General features: G+C 48.9%; 1 protein-coding gene across 1 annotated transcript in view; it reads left to right on the forward strand.

Moving 5' to 3' along the window:
* LOC122392250 (Down syndrome cell adhesion molecule-like protein Dscam2) overlaps nt 1–21,714 on the forward strand; it is a 118,303-nt gene that overhangs the window by 10,775 nt on the left and 85,814 nt on the right. Inside the window, exons 3-9 of the mRNA XM_043386918.1 lie at nt 1,108–1,223; nt 2,056–2,217; nt 10,083–10,229; nt 14,801–14,918; nt 16,717–16,959; nt 19,445–19,638; nt 20,220–20,364. Of these exons, the coding sequence (XP_043242853.1) occupies nt 1,108–1,223; nt 2,056–2,217; nt 10,083–10,229; nt 14,801–14,918; nt 16,717–16,959; nt 19,445–19,638; nt 20,220–20,364 (1,125 nt within the window). The remainder of the gene's footprint in view (nt 1–1,107; nt 1,224–2,055; nt 2,218–10,082; nt 10,230–14,800; nt 14,919–16,716; nt 16,960–19,444; nt 19,639–20,219; nt 20,365–21,714) is intronic.

Raw genomic sequence — 21,714 nt, forward strand, 5'->3', positions numbered from 1 at the left:
TTTCTGACTTTTCTTTAAACTAAATTGGGCACATTTCCTGAAAATTTCAAGTTCATACCTTTACCAGGGGCGGCTCCAGAGCACTGGGAATTGGGGGGTCCTATTCGTGAAGCGAGTCATTTGGGGCGAAGATCACGATGCTGATGTATTATAACTGTATACACCAGTTTTACGAACATTGAATGAAAGGTATCATGTGATAACATATACAAAGTTATTGTGCATCCTCTTTTGACACGTTTTTGCTATAATAGGCGGATCCAGGCGTCCAAAAAGGGGGGGGTTATGTTTTACCTCCCAACATAGGTGCCCTGACACCGCCTATGCATGACCAATACAATTGTAGTCGTTTTCTCATAAGAAAATTGTAACATAACAAGACCATTGCCACCCTTTTTAGAAACAGTACCAACAAAAACCTTATTTACTATACTTTTTGTGTACCCCCAATCTCAATTATCTGTATCCGCCTATGATTTTTGAAAATGCATATTTTTAGGATCCATGTGAATTCCTGGTTCATTCTCTATCGATCGGCAAAAGTTGCGTTAAGATTGGTTCAGAAACCTGGCCGTGATAAACAGTCTAAAATGTATCTGCAATTTGCCCGTTTTTACCCCCCTCTACCCCCCCCCCTATTGACATTTTTTAATTTTTATTTTATTTTTTAGAAATGTAGATCACGTTGAGCGAAATCGAATGCCGTTTGAATTTTGAAAATCGGCCCGTTAGATCTCGAGATATCAAGGGGGGTCGTAAACAGCCCCCCCTGCCACTAATAGGGGTAGCCAGGAGCCTGCCACTAATAGGGTTAAGTTGTGTAATTGCTGACTCATTTTACGTTGGGCAATACTCTCGTAAATAAAAAAGCCACACAATTAATCTTCCTGTCCAAAAATTTGACTGAATGAACAGGCTTTGCGTTTGTAAGCATTCTAATTACTTGTGGAATATAAGCGTTATATCTTATATTTTTTCTACCATTTTCTCTTTTCTTTTCTAAGAAAGTTAGGTTTGGATCAATATCGATTTTCGACCAAGACTAAAATTCGGCACACATGTAAGTGAGCACAACTCGCTTGGCATGGTTTCCGTCGTCTATTGCAGGTACTTTTCGTTCACGAGCGACATGTACAACCCGGACTACCATCGGACTGAGCTGAGGTGCATGGCGTCCAACAGCGCGGGAGCCATCATCAGCCTTCCCGTCAGGGTCTGGGCAGGTGAGAGCTCGCGCTGTTGAAAATTTAGGAATGTTAACGTAATAATTTTCTTTCAGGAGATTGCATACTACATATAGTTCAAGTCAACATCTGGCCGCTTTTGATATGCATCATTTATAGTGGGAATAGTTAATATGAGTCCACCTGGCTTTATATTTGGGACGGCGTCTGTCTCCGACACATTAAGAGCGACCGAAAAAAACTGCCTCAGGGCCACGAGTGGAGAGAGAAGCCAGTCGGATCAATGCCACACCGAAGTCGAGCACCGTGTTTTCCGACAGTTCCGTAATGGAAAAGCTAAACATAGTTAAGATCACTTTGACCGCCTCTGCATGCTCGGGCGAAGATTTCCTCGGGGCCATTCCTTTCGAAGAGTGGTAAAGAAGAGGTCCATTTATCTGGATCGGAGCGTCTGCAGTGCTGCACACGGCATCCCCGAGAGCCTTTCCGCCAGTGGACGCCGCTTCGCTGAAATACTATTACGGCTGCTAAAGTGGTGGTAAACAGCCCGGCTGGTACGGTGGCGATAGAAATAATGACCCCATAAATACGTGTATTTATGCGCTGGTTAATGTTATTGCCAACGATCAGTCACTCACTCTCTCTCTATCCCTCCCTCCCTCCCCCCTCTCTCTCTCTCTCTCTCTCTCTCTCTCTCTCTCTCTCTCTCTCTCTCTCTCTCTCTCTCTCTCTCTCTCTCTCTCTCTCTCTCTCTCTCTCTCTCTCAAAACAGTAGTTTCACTCAGGGCATCGTATTTTTTTTATCACATGATAATTCAACTCAGCACTTATCAGACTGCTAAAGCCTGGTTCACCCTGCTCCCTCCACCAGTGTTGAGCCGTCCATACGAGTTGCTGGTGCGGGATAGTTTCGCTTCGGCCGGCGGACCAGCTCTGCTCACCTGTGACCTGCCCAGCTACGTCACTAGTCACGTGACCGTGGCCTCGTGGGTGCGTGACGACGAGTTCAACATCTACCCCAGCGACGACACAGGTCAGTCTAACCGGCGTGTTTGTAGAATGTGTGAGAGTGTGCGAGGGGGATTGTGATTTTCCTCTGGGCTAGTTCTACAATGTAGAACGCTGGAGCTGGATGGACAAGGCAAACGTCACGCTGAGGACCGGTGGAGAGGGTGATACCTACACCTACCTATCACACATTCTGTTATGTCAATGCTTTTTGTAAGACGAAAATGGTTAGTTTTTTACGTGTCAAATGGCTAAATAAAAATGGTGTACTTACATACATAACTGTACCGGCTCCGCGCTAAAAAGCAAAACAAAACATTAATTCTTATTCTAGCGCCCTGCAAAATGCTCCTTTATACGCATGCCTAGTACGCCCTGATGTTCTAATCGCATGCAAGTAACATTGATTCATGAGCCAATTCATTTATGGTACAAGGTATGCTTATGTTTTACATTGCACTATTTATTTTCCTTGCCATAACCATTGTTCGAACGAACACCCATCTGTACGGTTCTCCAGGGTATTAGTCGTTGGTCGCTCGGCGAGCGGGAGGGCAACCAGTTCCGCCCCTGTATCGCGTGACCCCTTGCTCCGCCCAGTTACGCACGAGCGTACTCCACGCCGCGTAGTAGCGTGGGGAGGGGAGGGTTAGAATGGTGGCATGTGTAGAGGCTAGAACCGGTTTCCACCGCCATGCCACCGCCCAGCTACATGGAGCGGGGTCAGTGACCAGGGCGCAGGGAAAGGTCAGAGGTCAGCTATAACGTAGAGCTTTGTGTCTCCCTCCCCTCGCGTGTAACGACCGCACGACAGCGGCCGGCCGCCGATCAGGCTTGACATGTCAAGGTCACCCGCAGTCAACGGGCTCAGAGGGTTGGTCGAGTGCGAGTCCGCGGCTGACGACAGTCTCGACCATGTGCTATGGTGCCGATAGGCTAGCGAGGGTAATAAGTTTTTGTTCAGTGCACATGGCTGCTGGGGTGTGTCATCTTGATATGATGCTTTGTAATAGAGGTGGCAAAAGATGAAAATTTTGGGAACCAGACTCGAACCAGACCCGGCTGGACATTTCTGGAACCAGTCGGACCCGGTCTTAGTTGGAATCGGAACCAGTTGGACCCGGTCCCCAAAAGTCAATTAATACAAATTACTTGTAGACATCATTAGTTGCATCATGTATAACAATTTCCCACTGGGAATACTCATGAGCTTGTGTGCAAAGAAGCATTCACTTCATTCACTTCATATTTTGCAATAATGTGTAGTGGGCAAGATGTATAGTTTATGGTAGGACCCGGTTGGACCCGTCAGAAAATTTCCAGGAACCGGTCTGGACCCATATGGGTCCAGACTGGTTCTTTGGACCGGGTCCTCGGGTCCACATTTTGCCACCTCTACTTTGTAGCGTGTATGATACGCCTAAAACCTCGCTGGCAGTGGCCGAGAGGAGGGGGGGGGGGGAGGCGGGTGCCGCCTCCACATGTTTATTTTTGTTGATAGCTGCGAGAGCTGAAATTTGGCAAGCCTGACCTTTGATTCAAGGTGAATTTTTATGACAGCAGCTGTATTTTCTTTCACCCTCGCCCATATTGGTGTTTTGCCAGCGTCTATCGTAAAGGGGGGAGGGTCCGTTGGACCCCTTTGCCGTTCAGCCCCTGATCGAGCTAGAGCTTCGCGGAAAAAGAGCGTGTTTCCCGTGACGAGAGGAGGCCGATGATACCCAATTTTAAGGTCATAGGTCATTGGTTGACAGGTCAATATAACTCAAAAGTCGGGGAATCGGGACCTGTTAGAGCTTCGTAAAGTGAAGCTGTTATAGGGTTTTGCGGGGTGCTGACCACGAATTTCAAGTTAGTTTTGATCACAGATGATGTTTTCGTGCATTTAGGCCAGGTCGGGTCAGGTCAGGTCAGGTCACATGTTACGAAAGAACCAAAACTACTTATTAAATGCTCAAACGGTTTCTAAATGCGAAATCAACTCCAAAATCTACCCTAGAAACATGTAGAACTCGAAAGAGTGAACAAAGGTCATCAAAGGTCAGTGACCTGACTGATCTTCACGTGACCTTGGCACCCACTAGAATCCATGGGATCAACATCCTTTCACATGTTTGATCGCTTAAAGCTAAAAAGACAATAAAACGCGCTCTACTCGAAATACGCCAACACGCGATTCCGGCCAAACATGGTCTCGGAAAACAGGTCACAAGTCAAAGGTCTTTTGAGTCAGGGTCATACAAATTATAGGGTAGGCGTTATATTGATTAACTCGAGGGTACTGAAAGTTTCGTCGCAATCAGCCGCTTTTTGCGCGAGTTATTTGCGAAAAACTGAGGGTAGGAGGTCTGTTCGACACCCTCCTACAAGTGCGAAGGTTTAGGTCAGGCCGTTGACCAATGGCGTCAAAAGTGAACATCTGTAAGGCCCCAAAATGTCGCGACGTCGCAGCACCCTTCGTGCCAGGGGACTTTTCAACGGGAATGAAGCTTATATGATCACTATCTCCCAGAGGCCTCACAACTTGTATGTAGCAGGTAGCTATCTCGTATTTTTCTTAAGAGTCACCTGAAGTCAGGTCGGTCACGCAACCTCACGATTATTAATCAATTGGGAAATATGAAAACTGTTATTTTGGCGCCGGGAGCCATCTAAAGCTGTCTCAAGCGCATGATTTCGCGATTTTATACACTTTTTGCAAGCCCCAGTGGCCAGCATTCACTTTTCCATTCTTAACGTTAGGCGACTTCATTTATGACGTCACTAAGGTCACAGGAAATTTCACCAAAAAGTCCCGATCAAATTGAGCTAGCGAGTCGGGAAGCCACCAGTGGACTTGTAAGGACCTACCGCATCGAAGAAGCGATATGACCTCCTTGAGTCAGCCTCGTGACCTGAGAGGCTCTGCCCTGACATGACCTGAGGTAAACACCTTAAATTGACCTCAACAAAAACAAAGCGTAAACTATTCGACGCGTTCAAGCATGCAAAACTCTTGGCTCTGTAACCACTTAAGGTGAAGTTGTTTACCAAAAACCGATCCCGCGACTTGGAGCACTTATACTGACCTCAGAGTTTATCGGTGGACATGAGACATTCAACTCGGGTACCAGTTGCTGCATCTCATACGACGCACGCGCTCAGTTTTATCCGCAAGGCGCTAGCTCAATTAGGGGCAAAAAGACGGAGAGGGGTCGTAATCGCCCCCCCCCCCTCGGCCGGGGTATATGCAGAAAACCCAAAATTCCGTTGAAGGTTAAGCACTGAAGTGATATATTATGATGCGAGAAGGTAGGGGAGAGCGGGGCCAGTTGATCCACTTTTTATATATTGACATGCACAGCGAGATCTAGTTGTCATATCGAAAAATGCACAATACCATGAAAAAATATGCTCTTTTGGCTTTATTTTAAGATATGTAAAATTATGTTTCAAAAATATTTTGCTGCCAAACGCATGCTTATAAAACAGCTCTACGCCCGTTTCAAATGACCCCGATGCGAGGGTCAATTGAACCAGCCCATGGGGTCAATTGCACCTATCCTTAACAATGGGATGTTTTCCTCTTTAAGGCCAGTTTCTTAAGGAGTTATTTTGTCCGGTTTACTTTTCCAAATGCTACATTCAATAGGTCGTTGGAAAGCTAAAAGTGCAAAGTTCCTCATAATAGGTGACATAAAGTTCATAGACTATGGTAAAATGGGCGGATGAGGAAAATGATAAATATCTCAGGCTATAGTGTGCTTTCAAGCAAAAGGCTGGAGAAAAAGGGGTCAAAAATTGAGCTCTATTAAACTAAGTTTTCAGTTTAAAAGCTCATTTCAAAGGTGGACTATTTCCTTTAATGTTTACAGTCCCTGAACAATAACCATTGCAAAGGTCACCGGGGTCCATTGAAACGGATTGTGGCCCTTTTAATTCTTGTAGTGCTCTTTGTATGTAAGGCATGTAGGTGATTGATAAATTCCTTTTTAATGACCTCCTTACAAATTATTTATGTTTTTGATGTATTTAGCTTGATACAAATTTTCGGCCACGGGCCTTGATCACATATCAGTTTAAACACAGACACGAAAAAACACACAGACACCAATGCAGTTACAGTTTTGCCAGTTATTTTTTTCAATTTCTGTACAACTTCGCGTGATAAAAAAGCACAATATACCTACAGTTCTAAGGAATATGTTAGATGGGCCCAATAAAAACGATCATAGACAACCTAATAGGTCAAAAATTAACTTTAAATTCGTTTTCGTATTCGATTCATTCATCTACTTTTCAACGTTCACTCATGTACATGCACATAAAACCCGATAACTACATAATGTACCACGATGATACATTTCGATTCAGTTGCGGCTTTAGCTTTCGGATTTGTAGCGACTCACTTATCTTTCGGTGTGGATGGTCGCCGGTTTTTTGAATGATTTCCACCGTTAGAGGAATTACACCCCTTTGAAGTTCTAATTCTCTGTGAGCCGATCTAAAGTGATCACCAATGGGTGTGTCTCGGGTCTTGTTCTTGGCGTTTAAGACATGCTCATTAAAACGTAGCCTAATAGGCCGTTTTGTCTCGCCCACATATGTTACTTCTTATATTGATGACTCCATTGGAGTCTGGACTCACGGACGGGACGAGCTGAACAAGTTCCTCGAGTACCTCAACTCCATCCACCCGAGAATCAAGTTCACTCTGGAAGATAGCAGTAAGTCTGGAAACGTACCGTTTCTGGACACTCTCATCACTGTGAACTCAAATTCCAAGTACCAAACAGAGCTATATATAAAGCCAAATCACTCCGGGATCATCATCCATCAAACATCATCACATCCCATGAAGACCAAGCAGGCAGTGATACGAGCCGAGTTTCGACGCGCCATCAGACTGTCGTCAGATACAGCGGCACGTGCTCGCTCATGCCAGAAGATACAGCAGCTATTCGAAGAAAACGGCTACAGAAAACAGTTGGTGCGGAGGCTGCAACGAGAGGCTACCCGAGCAGAGACACATCCGACGACAAATGGAGAGCACCGGCACCACAAAAAGCAGCAAGTACAGCAGCTAGACGGGTACCTGACTCTACCATATATCGACGAGACCGTCTGTGCCAAAGTCAATGCCATCGTGAGAAAAACTGATTTAAACTTGCGAGTAGCCTGGCAAAGCAAGAACACATTGAAAAGCCGCCTCACACGTTCTGCCCTCTCCCATCCCAAGTGCCCAGCAGGGTCGCGAGTTTGCAATACTTGTGAGTCGGGATTGAAAGGGAAGTGCCTAACCGCAGGTGTAGTGTATAGAATCACATGTAGCGTCTGCCAGAAAGGTGGAGAAGAAGTAACATATGTGGGCGAGACAAAACGGCCTATTAGGCTACGTTTTAATGAGCATGTCTTAAACGCCAAGAACAAGACCCGAGACACACCCATTGGTGATCACTTTAGATCGGCTCACAGAGAATTAGAACTTCAAAGGGGTGTAATTCCTCTAACGGTGGAAATCATTCAAAAAACCGGCGACCATCCACACCGAAAGATAAGTGAGTCGCTACAAATCCGAAAGCTAAAGCCGCAACTGAATCGAAATGTATCATCGTGGTACATTATGTAGTTATCGGGTTTTATGTGCATGTACATGAGTGAACGTTGAAAAGTAGATGAATGAATCGAATACGAAAACGAATTTAAAGTTAATTTTTGACCTATTAGGTTGTCTATGATCGTTTTTATTGGGCCCATCTAACATATTCCTTAGAACTGTAGGTATATTGTGCTTTTTTATCACGCGAAGTTGTACAGAAATTGAAAAAAATAACTGGCAAAACTGTAACTGCATTGGTGTCTGTGTGTTTTTTCGTGTCTGTGTTTAAACTGATATGTGATCAAGGCCCGTGGCCGAAAATTTGTATCAAGCTAAATACATCAAAAACATAAATAATTTGTAAGGAGGTCATTAAAAAGGATTGTGGCCCTGTTTCAACTGACCCTCAGAGAAGCGTTTCAGTTGACCCCATCCGCTCCCGCCATCTCGCACGCGCCGTAAAGCACATGTCAAACGAGCTGGAGGGACGGCATCATGCTGAATGAAGGGCCAAATAAGGTGTTATTCCGGAGCCAGGAGTTCTTCTTTCAGCAAACAAAGGTATATGAGATATCACAAAATATTCATAAAAACGATTTCTCCCAAACGCCCCTCAAAAACACAAAAACTAGTGTCAAATCAACATTACCGTCCGTTTGCCGCCCAAACGCCGTTGTCAAAGGAAGTGGTCGAGCGCGGATGCGCAGTGGTGTCGGCAACGCCATATGTTGCATACTGTTGAAAATAAAGCCATGTTTCATCTGACCCCGTGTTTCAACTGGCCCCGCTCTCCCCTATAGGTAAAAACAAGCATGCACACGAGCGGATGTGAATTAAACTGTGTTTGAGGTATGCCTTTTTCATTATACATTCGATTTGCTTTAGTTATTGGTAAGAACAGATACAACCAAGAAGAGCGCCCCTGAAGAAAAGGTGGCGCACCGGACGGGTGCGATTTTAAGGTCCAAGGTCAGTCGGGGACCTCTAAGTTCGGATCAAGCGCTGCATGTTAGGGTTAAAACTTAACAAAAAAAAAAATGGGAGCAAACAAGCATCCCGATTTTGGCAGCATCGTCATGCTTTGTCACGGCACTCATCTACTCCCTCGGCCGAAATATTAGTTCCTTTTTGTATGAGTTCTGGCATAATCCCGCACATTATGCTGCATGTTGTTTGCCATGAAAAAAGCATGTTCAGCTACGTTCTACGCAGTACGCACTAACCTAACCACCATCCCATCATCCACCACTAGCCACCATCCCGTTCTGTGATCCGTTCCACCCCACACGAATCAGCCGAGATACTACATAGTCAGTCGGGCTAGCGCTATCCTCCCCTCCCTTCCTGACTGCACAGCGCTAAAACCCAGAGCCGAGACTTCCCAAGCGCGACCTCTGACCCCACGCGGTCCGAAGGGTCGGCCGATGCCTAAGGGCGCGCCGCGCGCCGGCCACCCGGATAGCCTCTGCCGAGTCTCTCTTCCATACACCGTTTACTACGCGCTCGATTCATTCATGATTCTGTGTTTCCGCGTCCCTCTCGCTAGATGGCACCATGGATGTCATAGGCGATCCCAGGAAGATTGCGGCCAGAATACCCCAAACGGCAGAAAATGAGGTTTTTGGTGGATATCTCGGAAAGTATTTGGCATACATCGATGAAATTTCACAGTCTCGTGGTAAATGTGCATACACATAATCCGGGTTGATACTTATGCATTTAAACATTATATAGGACCAGATATGTCCGAAAAAGCAAAACCAACAAGACTTTTACTGGAGAGCCGTACATCTACACTTCAATCATAATAATGCATTCGCATAATATAACGTCTCACCTACTATTACAACCTTTCCATCTCACCATGCTCTCGCCATTCAATATGAGCCGACCGTCATCCCATCTGTTTGACGCCACCCTTCACCGGCACTGGGGCGGACCTTTCGCGACCAGCCGCTGTCGTCTCATGCTCCGTCCGGGATGACACTGGCTGTCAACGGCCACCGACACTGCCGGGTTTATGCACCCGCCAGCCGGCGGATTCAGAATGTCAACCGAGAGCTCTGGAGGCTCCGGGGCCGAGCCCACTTATCAAACCGGGCTCTGGGAGCGTTAGCCAGGCTCCGCAAATGCCACTGGAGTCTGTTGGAGCGGTCCAGATGCTCCGCACCTGGCGACTATGTGGTGGGCTGCTCTCCACATTTATCAGTGGACTGCAGAGTGCGGATTCAGCGTCTGGTGTCAATCCACAGAGTATTGCCAGCCTGTAGATTCATATCGGGTGGTCCTGACGAACGGTCTCTGTTCCACAGACGGTCGGTATGTGATGCTTCCGAGCGGTGAGCTGCTGCTGCGCGCCCCAGAGGCCGATCAGGGGCACACGTTCCGGTGTCGAGTGGTCAACACGGTCACCGGACAAACGCGGCTCAGCTCCAACGCGGCCAAGGTGGTCATACGAGGTAAGGAGCTGACGGAGACCTGGCCAGACCCGACCAGACCAGACCCGGACCGACCAGACTTGACCAGACCCGCTCCCATCTGACGCGGATCAGTCCCAACACGACTGTGAGACGCGACCGTAGCGTTCGGCGTTCCAGCGTGTATTGGCGTCCGACCCCAACTGCCCACCAAAGGACCAGGAATTCAGCGTCCGACCACCGCGCCGGAGGGCAGGACACGGCAGTGGCATCTCCAGGGACCCTTCTCGGGCACACACCGGAACACCCCACACAACAGGGGCGGGAGCACCAGCGCAACGACCAAGATGGCCATACCGAGGTGAGGAACTGACTCGACTAGACTGGACAATCAGATCAGATCAGATACGACCCAACTATTTGCAGAGCTGGCCCAATCGGACCCGACCGGACCAAACATGGTCCGACCCAGTCCCGCTTCACTTGACATGACGAAAGTCAGCCCGACTCGACCAGACTTAGTCCCACCAAACCCCCGACAGACTCGGCCCAGCTCGACTCGACTATGCCCCGAACAGACCCGACCCGATCGTTGCTACCGTCTTACCCCGCCCCCACGCCGACCCCGGGGGACCGGTTGACCCTGGACTCCGCCACGGTCCGGCGCGCCGTGGAAAGGTTTCAGGAGAAGGTCATGGCACGGATGGAGACATGAGTGGCAGTGTGCTCCTGCCAGAACCGCCCGGAACACTAGATCGATTTACCGACGACTAGCTGTAGGGAATACATACGGGTCTTTGTTACAGTTGCTCGTTTGCTGCATTCTATGTCGATTTTTTTTTAATGAACGAAATTCCGAGAGGTGGGTGGATGAGATGTGGGTGGTTTGATCATTAGAATCTTTACTGATGATAGTTGTTGAGACTAATCACGAAACTATCCTACGTGGACTCCTGCTGCAACGGATGGTAATTTGCTTCTGAGTTATTATCTCATTCATCAGAAACAGCCCGCCGACAATACCCGATTTCTGTAAGCCTATTAACGTAATTTACTTCACTCTCCTGAATCCGATTTCACTTTGTCTCGGATGCCAATGGTGCAAATAAACAGCCATCATGCGAGTGCATTGGGCAATACAAAACCAATATCGTAATTAGCTAGCCAGTCGGTGGTGCTGACGAATTTCGGTGTCGGTCCCAGGCCAGGTCGATGTGTAATTTGTCAGTGGATGTCGATACGAACTCATCTGTAACAGGCCAATTTCCTTTCAGATTTGCTGTCCCGAGCCTGGCCCTGAACAATGATTATAGCGCTGATGAGTGTAATAACTGAGCTCGTATTTCTAAACGTTGCGTGAGAGGAAGAAATAGGATCTCACATTCTTTACTCAGAAGTAATTCAGCTTTTATAGCTGTCATCGAAGAACGTATTTATGTAGCTTGGAATAAAATGGGTGTTCTTTGTTGATGCATGGTTGACTGTGATTCTTTCACTCTTTATTTTGCTCACTCGCGTGGATAAGTGGAATGTTCAATGTGTTTCGTCTGTGGGTAAGATTGACTTCATACTGCAGGCCATTTCCCGCTTTTGATTCGATGCTAGACTGAGCATTTCAATCCCTGTTCGGGAAAAGACTATTGTGATTGAGATTGCGCTTGCAATACGTGTTTGCTTTTTTCCTTAATTTTGTTTCTTACGGCATGCGGCAATACGTGCTGACGGGCGCCAGTGTTATTTATTTTTGTTCAGTGCAGAGCGCGGTACCTCAGTATTGGAGGACGACGGGCTGCTCTCAACATAGGCGCTGGGTTCCCGGAGACGAGCTGCGTCTGTTCTAACACGGCGCTGCTGGAACTCCTCCGGGTCGGTTATTGACAGCCACGTGCCAACTTATGCACCATCAACTCCCCGAGGGCACGTGACGCGCCAACACGTGGACGATATGGACCACGTGTGGAGGAGGGGTGGGCTGGGCGAGGGTTACTATCCGTTCCAGTCAGTGTCTGTTGGAACGGGGGTGGGCGGGGCGGCCCGTCGTGAGCGCAGACGTTAGGAGTCGTTTGACATGGACAGAAGATTGGCGGAGCCATTCCACCGCTGAAAGTGGCTCCTGTATTCGCCATTGTGTCTGGTTGACATTCTATGGTAGGGTTGACGGAGCATTTGACAGTCGAACTTCTAACTGAACTGAGCATAACTGAGCTAACATTTCCATCGCCTTTCATGTGCAAAACTTCTCTACAATGGGATTAATTTTTCATACTGCGCATTGCGTAGGCGTTTATGCACATAATTTTACATTTTCACCGTGACCCTCACTTACAAAACATGAGTGCTCGTCAGTGGCGCAGCCAGGATTTCGTTTCGGGGGGGTCATCGCCTCCAAAGCGGGCCCCCTAGTGTGCGGGCCCCCCACCCATTTTTTCAGAATCTCTCCATATTTCATACACATTCTGCTGAGCGGGCCCCCTTTACCTGCACGATAACCCTGAGCGAGTTTGAATCAGAAAAGTTGGATAGAACAATAGCTCGGTAATCACCCGCTGTTCAATTTTTACGCAAATTGACCACGACAGAAATGTGTTACTATGACGTACGAATTCGTATCTTTCGAGGATGGAATGTACCCCTTCCGCAATATGCATACTGCATAGCATATAGGATAGGTATGCAACCGGAACTGTTGCCTGCTTCTGTCGGACAAGTCCCAATGTGCCTGTCCTAAGTCATCTATTGGCTGCTGTAGTACATTGTACTGATTCTTCTTCATTACGTGAAAATTCATGACCCTGACCCAAATGACCTTTGACCGACCTACTTTCCTACCTATGGTACTTTCCTAGACCATGTTTGGCCAGAATCCCAGTTCGGCGTATATGCCGGCTTGCATTAGCCGCGCGTTTGCAGTCCTTTTGTGGTTTCAAGCGTTCGTGATTTGATGTTGCTTCCATACATAAGGTGGATGTCAATGTCACCTGAAGGTCAGGTCAGGTCATTGACCTATGATGACCACGGTGCACTTTTCAAATTATGCATGTTTCTAGGCTAGTTTTTTGGAGCTGAATTCGAATTTAGCAACCATTTCAACATTTAAGAAGTAGCTTTGGTGCCTTCGTAACATGTTACGAAGCTGTCAGAGGCGGTTGACACGTACCTAGATAACGAATACCCGGCAGGACCCCTACTGGTTGACCTGACCCGACCTGGCCTAAATGCATAAAAACATCATCTGTGATCAAAACCAACATAATATTCTTGACCAGCACCCCGAAAACCCTATAGCAGCCACATTTTACGACGTTCTAACAGGTCCCGATTTTCCCGACTATTGGGTCATTGACCTGACCTGGAAGGTCGACCAATGACCTAGGACCTTAAAATTGGGTATCATCGGCTTCCTCTGGTCACGGGCAACACGCTCGCCTTTTCCGCGAAGCTCTAGCTTGATCATGGGCCAAACAGGGGGGTCGTACCCTCCCTCCCTTGTGCCGTCGAAGGACGCAAAATGGCCTGTGTCGACCGAAATGGATACATAACCCACAGACACAAGACCAACCAAACGCCCACCAATCGAAAACACCCCTAATTCGCGTTGCGGAGCAGGAGGGTCACCCTAGCGGGCCCCATTTACCCGGGGGCCCGGGCCCTATCCACACGGGGGCCCGAGCCCTCTCCACACGGTGGCCCGGGGCCGGGCCACGTCCACCTGGGCTCCGGGCCCCGTCCACCCGGGGCTCCGGGGCCCACCCACCAGGAGCCCGGGTCTCGTTCTCCCGGGGGCCCGGACCCATCCACCGAGGGGCCCGGGCCCCATCCACCCAGGGGGCCCGGGCCCGTTCTCCCGGGGGCCCGGGCCCAATCCACCCGGGGGCCCGGCCCCATCCACCCAGGGGGCCCGGGCCCGTTCTCCCGGGGCCCATCCAACCGGGGGTCCGGGCCCCGTCCACCCGGGGCTCGGGGCACGTTCTCCCGGTGGCTCGGACCCATCCACCGGGGGGCCCGGGCCCCATCCACCGGGGGCCCGGGCCCTATTCACCCGGGGGCCCGGACCCAACCACAGGGGGCCAGGGTCCCATCTACCCAGGGGGCCCGGGCCCGTTCTCCCGGGGGCCCGGGCCCGTTCTCCCGGGGGCCCGTGCCCGTTCTCCCGGGGACCCGGGCCCCATCCACCCGGGGCCCGGGCCCGTCCACCTGGGGCCCCAGGCCGACCCCTCATCTGTGGTGTCCCCGCATCTGTAGGCATTTCTCGAAGCGGGCTCGTCCGATTAGATTAGGACCTCTCTCCTCTCTTTCTCTCTCTCTCTCTCTCTCTCTCTCTCTCTCTCTCTCTCTCTCTCTCTCTCTCTCTCTCTCTCTCTCTCTCTCTCTCTCTCCCTCTCTCTCTCTCTCTCTCTCTCTCTCTCTCTCTCTCTCGAGCGGGCCCCTGACAAAAATTTCGGGGGGGTCAGCTGACCCTCTGACCCCCCCCCCCTGGCTGCGCCACTGGTGCTCGTTTCTAACGGCCTCTGGCGCTCCCTGACCATCCGTGCTCGTTCCTAACGGCTTCTGTCATCCCCTGACCACGCGTGCTCGTTTCTAACGGCTTCTGGCGCTCCCTGATCGTCCGGCAGATCAACCGCCGCCTGACGCGCCCCAGGTCGCCGTTCTGAGGAGAGAGGAGGCCGTCAGAGAGGGTGACACGCTGGTGGTGCCCTGCGTGGTCTCCTCACAGCCGCCGGCGGATGTTCGGTATGTGTCGTGCTTAAACTGGGATGAGTATATGACATTGTATGAATGGGTGGATGGATAGCAGACAATTGTTCTTGATGCTGACATAGTTAGTTCGTTGAATGTTTACGTGATTTGGTATTTGATTGTTTGATTGATTAATTTTGTTACTACCTAACTCAATTGCTATTTTATAAAATGTATACCAGTTTTTATCATTCGCTAAGCTTTCAGCATTGGCATAAGCTTCAAGCATAGGTATCTTTCGATTGTCACTATTCAAAGTCATTTTTAGAAAAAAAGATGAGCAACTACACACAGGCCGTTTCGTCGAATTCGAATAGCATCCTGTTCCATATAAGCTTCTATTTTCCTTGTAAAACTGCGTCCCTTTGAATCTCGTCTCTGTATTATCGGAGCACAGACAGACTTATTTGACCTGTCAGCCCCGTCATTTCCCCAATCGTTCACCTACAAATGACTCTGGAGCTCTCTTTGCCTGTGCAATTTCGTCCGACATGTCGACTGACGGCGCAATCTCGGCCGGCCTGAATCCCTGAACGCTCATAACTCATCAATGCGACGCTGGATAGCGCTCATCTCACACCGTCCGGTCGGTACTGGTGGGGGACGGTTTTGGCGCTGCGACGTCAGTTTGGTACTTACACAGATTAACGTACTTACCTGGTGCACACGCCACTCTGTCTACGGTGCTCCTCTCCCCTGCGCCCTCCTACCTCTGCCTCACCTCATCCGCTCTCTCTCTCTCTCTCTCTCTCTCTCTCTCTCTCTCTCTCTCTCTCTCTCTCTCTCTCTCTCTCTCTCTCTCTCTCTCTCCGCCCCTCTCTCTCTCTCCGCCCCTCTCTCTCTCGCTCTCTCCCAGCACTCCTGTCCTCTCTCCACCTCTCCCAGCTCTCCCGTCCGCCTCCACCGGCCAATATCGCCTTCAGTGGCCCGGTCGACGCGTCCCATTGTCTCTCCGCAGTGGCCCTAGCACCGCCTGGGGGCCAATCTGTCGTCACGCCGCCCCCAGGGAGGGAGAGAGGCAACGACCTCTCCAGGGCAGACATGGTAGCACCCCCTAGGGCCGATAGGGGACGGGGATGCCATACCGGTCAGTGGCGGTCCCCAGTCTAGCTAGACTGACCGTCAGAGGGAATGCTTGACGATGGCAACAGCACGAAGGGTGTGTGGCAGGACACGGAACTCCACGGCTCGTCCGCTCCGCCCCTGATCAGCCGGACAGGCTCTGAGAGAGTCTCTCATGCCTCACCGAGTATCGCAGAGAGGGAGAACGCTGGTCCGGCGTCAGACCGAGCAGCGAATCAGCTGACGGTGCTCTTTCGGGGCGTATTTGGAGGGTGCGGCCCTGATTGGCAATTGGTGGCCTCCTCAGACCCTGCCGATGGGGGGTTTAGTCAGATCGGGAGCTCGTGCTGCCGACGACGCACGATATCTCAGCCAGTGGGCGGTGATGAGCTGATGCGTCGGCGCTGCTCGCCCAATTAGAACGAGTCTTAGAGAGGACCGTCCTCGTGCAAACAGCATGGACAATCGAACACGTTTTATATTTTTATGATATTAGAATGAATTGTGTTCTGTTCGACCAAGCCAGAAAGTCCAATGCAATATAAATGTGGGCAAAACGATGCCATCCTACCATCAAACTGTTTTTCACCTATGCTCGATGTTAGAAAATAAATGCACTGATCTTGTTTAAGTTTCGACTGAATATGTGATGTGTGTGCCCTTGCGGCTTGCAGTACCTATGTTTCCTGCTCCCTTCTCTCACTATACCCCGTGTGTTTTTCCCGGCTAGGTGGATGAAGGTCTCCGAAGACGGCCTCTCCGTGACAGCCGTGCAGCACGGCCCCGTGCTAACGCTGAAGCCGGCCCAACGGCGCGACTCGGGAGCCTACCTGTGCCGCGCCGCCAACGTCCATGGGCCCTCCGAGGTCAAGGTCACTGTCAAGGTCATCTCGCCGCTGCACGTGACCTTGACCCCGAACCACGCCACGGTGGATGTCGGAGCCGAGGCCAAACTCTCCTGTTCAGTGCACGGGTGAGAACATCTATGGAAGCAAAAAAAAAACAAAAAAAAAACATTAAGAATTGTTAAGAAAACTGCAGCTATTAGCTTGGCTTATGTTAGCTCATTGTTTTTATTCACCTTACACCTATCGGTCACAGCTGCGCCATGACCCACAATTCAACCGAAAGATACACCATAACTGCTTCGTGTATCATACAAAGACACCTTCTTCCGGTGCATGGTGTCAATGCAAAGCCATAGCTAGCAGCTACATATTGTTCATGTCACAGTTGTTGCAGCTCAGGCCATTCCGAGTAGCGGACCGAATAGCGGCCTATTCAGATGGTGCTGGCCGCACATTTTGCAGGTTAAGATGCATTTCATGTGTCGTTATCCAGGTGTCAATGTATTGATTTTTGGCTATCGAAACCAATTTATACATGAAAATGTCACATCACATCGACCCATAGCCTTATCAGGCAATTTTTAGCCCTTGACACAGGACAATTTGTGTGGGGTTTTCTAAAAGCATCACCCAAAAATAATCAAATGTTCTTATATTGCAACAACATTCGATTTTATTTTATTGTTTACCCCGTAGATGTATATTCTAATTACGATATATTCCTTAAACTCCGTTTCAAGCTTTCTTGAATACGCCATTTGCATCGATTGAACCTCGCATTTACATGACATAAAGCTGCTACACTGAAGAATACATTGACCGTCAATCAAAGAACAATGTTCCAGCTATGCAGTGAGGCCATTTTAGCTGCAGGATGTTGTGACAAGCTGAAGGTACCGCCGGAAGGGTCGCTCTGACCTGCAGTTTGCCCGGGTACCGACGCTGCTCTAATTCAGCCGCCCAAGTCCCAGACGATGTGAACGAGACAGCGGGGTCGCGGCCGCGACAAAGTTTGCCCGGACTGCATGACGGGAGATAACTTTGTCAGCCGGGACTCGGGAGGTACGAGCCATTAATGAGGCATTGTCCTCGCATTAGCCCAGCGCCTAATGAAGTAGCTGGCTCCTCACCATGCCAAATATCCGGCCAACTGTGCTTATCTAATTTAGTGGCGCACTTAATTCGGCGCAGAGCAGCTGCGGCCAGGCCAATTTCTGGCGGCAGGAAAGGAATATTATCCGAGCGTAAATGACAAGAGAGTACCATTGCCCCCGAGCACCACTTTGTAGCTGCACCGTAGCAAATAATTGAAATGGCAACACAAAACAAGAGCCAGAGCGAGGTAAGCAGACTCGTGTTACGTTTCGGCTAAACAGCAAATGTTTTGCGCTCGGTGTTCTACACCGCATTGAGTTTTCCATCTAATTTACTTAGGTGTGTCTGATTTATCTAGACATGGCAAGTGAATAGTTTTCAGAAATGCAATCTACAGCATTTTAGGCGCAATTTCAAAAACTTAAAGACCAAATTCAAAACGTTCACGTGCATTTTGAATGTAAACTTTTTGAATTTGGTCTTTAAATTTTTGAAATTGCGCCTAAAAATGTGTAGTCACTTATGAGTTTCTAGCATCCGTTTCCGAAACAATTAGGTGCTGACTGCTGATGCAACCATTCAATTTATGTCGTTTGAAAATCGCCTTCTCGTGGATGCAAAAAAGAAAAGGAAAAGGAAGCTATCGCTCACCAGAAAAAGTAACTTAGAAAACATTTGATTGTATTGTTTATTTTCTAATTATAGCCTTCGTTTAGTGGGTATGCGTTGCTGGATAGGTGGGTCGTATATTCCATGTTAAATAGCTACAAGCACCACTGCACTGTACTGACTATCCTTAAGCTGCTTACAGTGCACATGCTTCGATTGACCGTTGCATAGCAGTACCACGCTTAGGTGGTGCTTATAACTGCCTTATTATCGCGTCATTTTGCGCTGAAAGAGGCCGTATGTCCTACGTGCTCAACACGTCGGTGACAGCACGATAACGTTCACGATTGTTCGTCAGTGGCCCGTACTGGAAAACTGCAGACATCCGCGCTCGTCAGGGCGGTGCAGGTGTCAGAAGCCTGTCGCTACATTCGTGAGGGGTTTTCATTCATTCAGCAGCGTCGGTATTTCCCTGTGAAATGTTTCAGATGTTAATAATGTGCAGTTTTGCGTCTGAAACGTGCAAGTGGGAAAGAACTGTATCTCCAATCAATGTGCAGTACCGCATTTTCGAGGACGGGATTTCCCGCAAATATCACCAGCTCTAGGCACTGGAAGGAATTGGTAGTGGAGCATGCATTTATGGTGGAATAATATGATTGCACAAATGATGAATGCCCAATGCTCCGGTCAGAGCAATGGTATACTATGACATGATTTATGAAAAGTGTGCACTTTACCAGGTACAAGGCGAGCAGAAAATCAATAAACAGAGCCACATAGATACATAGATCACGATATAGACCACGTAAATCACGTAGATTACGTAAATACGTATTTATGTATGTACTTACATTAGGAATCTCCGCCCTGGACATTCCCTGATATCGATCTGTTGCCACGCAGAGGGCCTCACGGACCGGTGACCTGGCTCAAGGACACGAGGCCGCTGACCTCTGACCTGAGCGCGGACGGGTCAGTGTGGCGCGTGGAGCGACTACGGCCCGAGCACGCCGGCGTTTACCAGTGCCTGGTGGGGAACGGTGCTGACGGAACTTTGCGAGAGGAGGCCCAGGCCGTGGCGGCCATCTCCGTTGGGAGTGAGTACCGAGTACCGCTGACTAATGTCAGCAGTATACCGAGTACCGCTGGCAAGTGGCAGCACTATACCGAGTGCCGTTGACTAATGTCAGCACTATACCGAGTGCCGCTGGCAAGTGACAACACTATAGGTACTCACTGCACCTTGCTGTCAGCCTTACACAAACACACCACTTCTTACAGAATAACGGGGTCTGTTGCCGACCGTCGTCGATGGGGATGGCTGACAGAAGGTCATTTAGACAATGTGGTCTGACGTCAAGTTGATTGCTCACTTGTCACTGATAATGAAGCTGATTGTGCTCATTTAACTTGCAGCATACCCTAGTTATTTGCTTGCATTTTCCAATTCAAATTTAATCATCATTAACGGAATTACTAGCAGAAATGTTCATGAATCACGCAAAAACACTCATGCCATCACCCTGTTCATCAGGTAGAAGGTCAGGAACAGCCTATATCATCGATCATCACTCTCACCCGACCTTTCTCTGACCCGCCGGCAAAAAGTGCACCTGTCTGCGAGCCGGCCTGTCCATGAATACTGCACTCTGACCGGGCCGGCGACCGCTGCCGCCAGATACGCCGCCCGTGCTGACGTCATCATTTATGAAGCAGACCACGGACAGTGGCCGGCCCACCAGCCTGTCGTGCTCTGCTCGCGGCTCGCCAACGCCACAAATCACCTGGTTCCTGGACGGACGGCCGCTGCCCGACAACCCCAGGTCAGACCGGGCTGGGGACGGCGGGAGTGACAGATGACCTCAGGTCGGAGGTCAGAGATGAATGATTTCACTTGGCAGAAGTCAATAGGCGATAGGAATGATTGCAGACTTCAGGACATGGATTAGTGGATGTCTGAGAGGTCAGGTGATAGGTCACAAATACCAATAAACCTTATAGTACACACGATTGATCATAATAAAAGGAAACAACAGGTAAGAGATCACCTGTTGTGCTTGGAACCACAGAGATTCCCAAATCTAAAAGTTACGATCGTGGGATTTGGATACCAAAGGTCACGGCTGACTTCCTCAGAGCAAAGGCTGCACGACAGCCGACGGTCCATACAAAAGTGGCGGACTTCCGGCTTCCCGCAACAGAAGTTACAAGTGTTACGTAACAAAATCCGGTGCTACCGCTTGTTAGACATGCCAAGTGATGTTATGATTCTCCTTGCTCATTGATGCTGCATGGGAACATTTCGGTGAACCGTGCGATCAATTTGAGACTGGATAATTCAGTGTAGAGTCATGGTATTCCCATCTGTAACGCAACATGAACCGTGTGATCTTGGCCTGGCGTGGACGTTGTCGGTATTGCAGGACGGGCCTGGGTAGGTTGAGCACACGAACTTTTACATAATTAATTATTTAATTGATCGCATTTAGCTTCAAAGGCAACAGTCGAGTGCAAATTTTAATGTTATGACCAAGAGCTACCGTAAAGCATTGCATGGCTGCATCCATTAAAATATCCATCTGCAATTAATAGATTATCATATTATTTGACATACCTACGCTCCGTTTTGCAGAAGGATACGAGCTAAGCTATTAGTGTTCCGCTTAAAAGCTTTTCAAATATAGCATTGTGAATACGTGAAAGGAAAACAAAATGGTCTACATTCTTCATGCAATTACACAACTTGCCAACAACAAAAATAACCAGCGGAAAATTGAGTTTTATTGTTGCGAATTCAACGCTTTGGCATAGTGAGTATTTTTTTCTCGAGGTCTACATTGTATTCGATGCTCTGATGCATCAATCATACGCTGATTGCACGGTATGAAGTTCTCCTACAATGTTCACAACTTGTTAATAGTTCATGTTTTACTGTGAACCTTACTCAAACAATAATTAAACAAAAAGTTCCATCGCCTAGCCGGAACTGCGCTATAGTGCTGTCAAGACTGCTCCCAGCAGCTACAAACCAGCACTCTTTTCAGTTCATTGCCCGGACGCCGGATTTGTAGAGCATTGCGGTGCAGTATGATTTCAGGCGCTCGCAGGTAGTGACATCTAGTGAGAGCAATATCAGCTGACCAGCTGCGCCGGGTCGTCTGTGACAACCGGCC

This window comes from Amphibalanus amphitrite, unplaced genomic scaffold (genome assembly GCF_019059575.1).
Source record: "Amphibalanus amphitrite isolate SeventyFive unplaced genomic scaffold, NRLGWU_Aamphi_draft 000476F_arrow, whole genome shotgun sequence".
Classification (NCBI taxonomy): domain Eukaryota; kingdom Metazoa; phylum Arthropoda; class Thecostraca; order Balanomorpha; family Balanidae; genus Amphibalanus; species Amphibalanus amphitrite.